The following is a 1,850-nucleotide window of genomic DNA, read 5'->3' on the forward strand; positions in this document are numbered from 1 at the left end:
AACTCTACGAAAGACATCCATGCTATATGTGTAGGAACATAATATGACTGAGAGTGCAACAAAGTATAGTTCAACTCATCAAAGATATCAATTGACTGAAGGTACAACATATTGTGGCCCAGGTTCTGCAAATAATGATGCCCTTTAACTGAGGGTGCTGCCGTCCATATTATACTGAAAGTGTCACAAATTATGTTACAGACCCACCAGAGGGTTAGTACACCGAAGGCACGATACATTTTGGTCTAAACTCACCAAAGACGTTGGTATACTGAAATTATAGTCCAAACTCACCAAAGACCTTGATGTACTGAAATTATAGTCCAAACTCACCAAAGACATTGATATACTGAAATTATGGTCCAAACTCACCAAAGACATTGATATACTGAAATTATAGTCCAAACTCACCAAAGACGTTGATATTGTGAAATTATAGTCCAAACTCACCAAAGACGTTGATATACTAAAGATATACCAGTTTGTGCTCCAAACTCTCCAACGACGTTGACACACTGAAATTATGGTTCAAACTCACCAAAGATGTTGAGATACTGAAGGTATAGCAATTTATGGTCCAAATTCACCAAAGACTTTGATATACTGGAGATATACCAATTCATGCTCTAAACTCCCCAAAGACGCTGATACACTAAAATTAAGGTCAAAATTCACCAAAGACGTCGAAAGACTGAAGATATACCAATGTATAACCCAAAACTCACCAAAGACATGCCCGAGGAAAAAGAAGAGGAATGTGAGGGCCACGATCCATCCGGCAGTCTCGAGTTTCTGGAAGCCGGCTAGATCTAGGTCGGACATCTTGGTCCCATACACGTCTCAGTCTCAGCCGAGGGCCTGAAAATATAAAATATGTCCACACAGATTAATTAAGAGTTTTAGGTAATAGATCATTGTAAAGCAGTTCGTGTTTGTCAATCTGGGTGATATCGCCCTCAAGTAGGAGAATTGATCATTTTGGTGGATGGAGGGGATCACCCGAGTAGTGACAGTTGGTATTGTTTGCCCAGCTTGGAAATATGTACGCCTATATCATCAGCAAGCTGTCAAAATGCCAAGAGCCCAGAAAGCAACATTTTACAAGAGACAACCCCCCCCCACCCAACCTATTATATTCTTGTAGAAATTTTACTACATTGTGTATTTAAGTTATGACGGATGTAAAATTCTCGTATATTTGCTGATCTGATTTTAAGAGTTCATCTAGTTATTGCAGCTGTTTGGGTTTAACATTCCTTTAAACCCTGACAGCAAGGTTTAGTAAGAGGCAGGACTTCAGAATTCAACGTCCATCTCCAATATGCCACAGTCAAATGAGGTGAGGGGAGAACTGTATGTGGAAACTCCTCTAAATAATCCAAAAAACGCCCCATTGGGGATTTAAACCAGATTCATCCGCATCACAGTCTAGCATGATATCACCTGAATAAAGTATAGTGTGCCCAGAGTTCATCTAATCAATTAGGAACGACTTGTTGAATAAATGTGTACGTTATATAAGTATAAGCGCTCCCTCCAGTGTTGAGCAATCAATGGCCACCTATGGAATGGGCAATAGCCAATAGTTATATGTGGCACTGCTAGCTAATTAGTTGTGATTCTTTCCTACCCTGTGGTTAGGCTACCGGACTCGTAATCGTGAGGTTGCGGCGGGTTTGTGGGTTCGAACCGCGGGCCCGACGTTGTGGCCTTGGGAAAGGCACTTTAGGCAAATTTTCCTTACTTCACCCAGATGGGAATGGGTACCCAGCCATAGACAGCGAAATATCTTGTCAGTATTTTAGTGCTTTAGCGCCTATAAATGGCTTCTTGCACTGTACGGTTCCCAG

The 1,850-nt window shown here is 41.1% G+C and overlaps 1 protein-coding gene across 1 annotated transcript in view; it reads right to left on the bottom strand.

Annotated features, from left to right (window-relative positions):
- Positions 1–862, bottom strand: part of LOC106012904 (D-beta-hydroxybutyrate dehydrogenase, mitochondrial) — a gene marked incomplete in the record, with an annotated part of 11,093 nt that extends 10,231 nt beyond the window's left edge. The window contains 1 exon segment of the mRNA XM_035972011.1: positions 726–862. Within this exon segment, the coding sequence (XP_035827904.1) occupies positions 726–822 (97 nt within the window).
- Positions 863–1,850: the final 988 nt, after the last annotated feature.

Source organism: Aplysia californica, unplaced genomic scaffold (genome assembly GCF_000002075.1).
Source record: "Aplysia californica isolate F4 #8 unplaced genomic scaffold, AplCal3.0 scaffold00557, whole genome shotgun sequence".
Taxonomy (NCBI): domain Eukaryota; kingdom Metazoa; phylum Mollusca; class Gastropoda; order Aplysiida; family Aplysiidae; genus Aplysia; species Aplysia californica.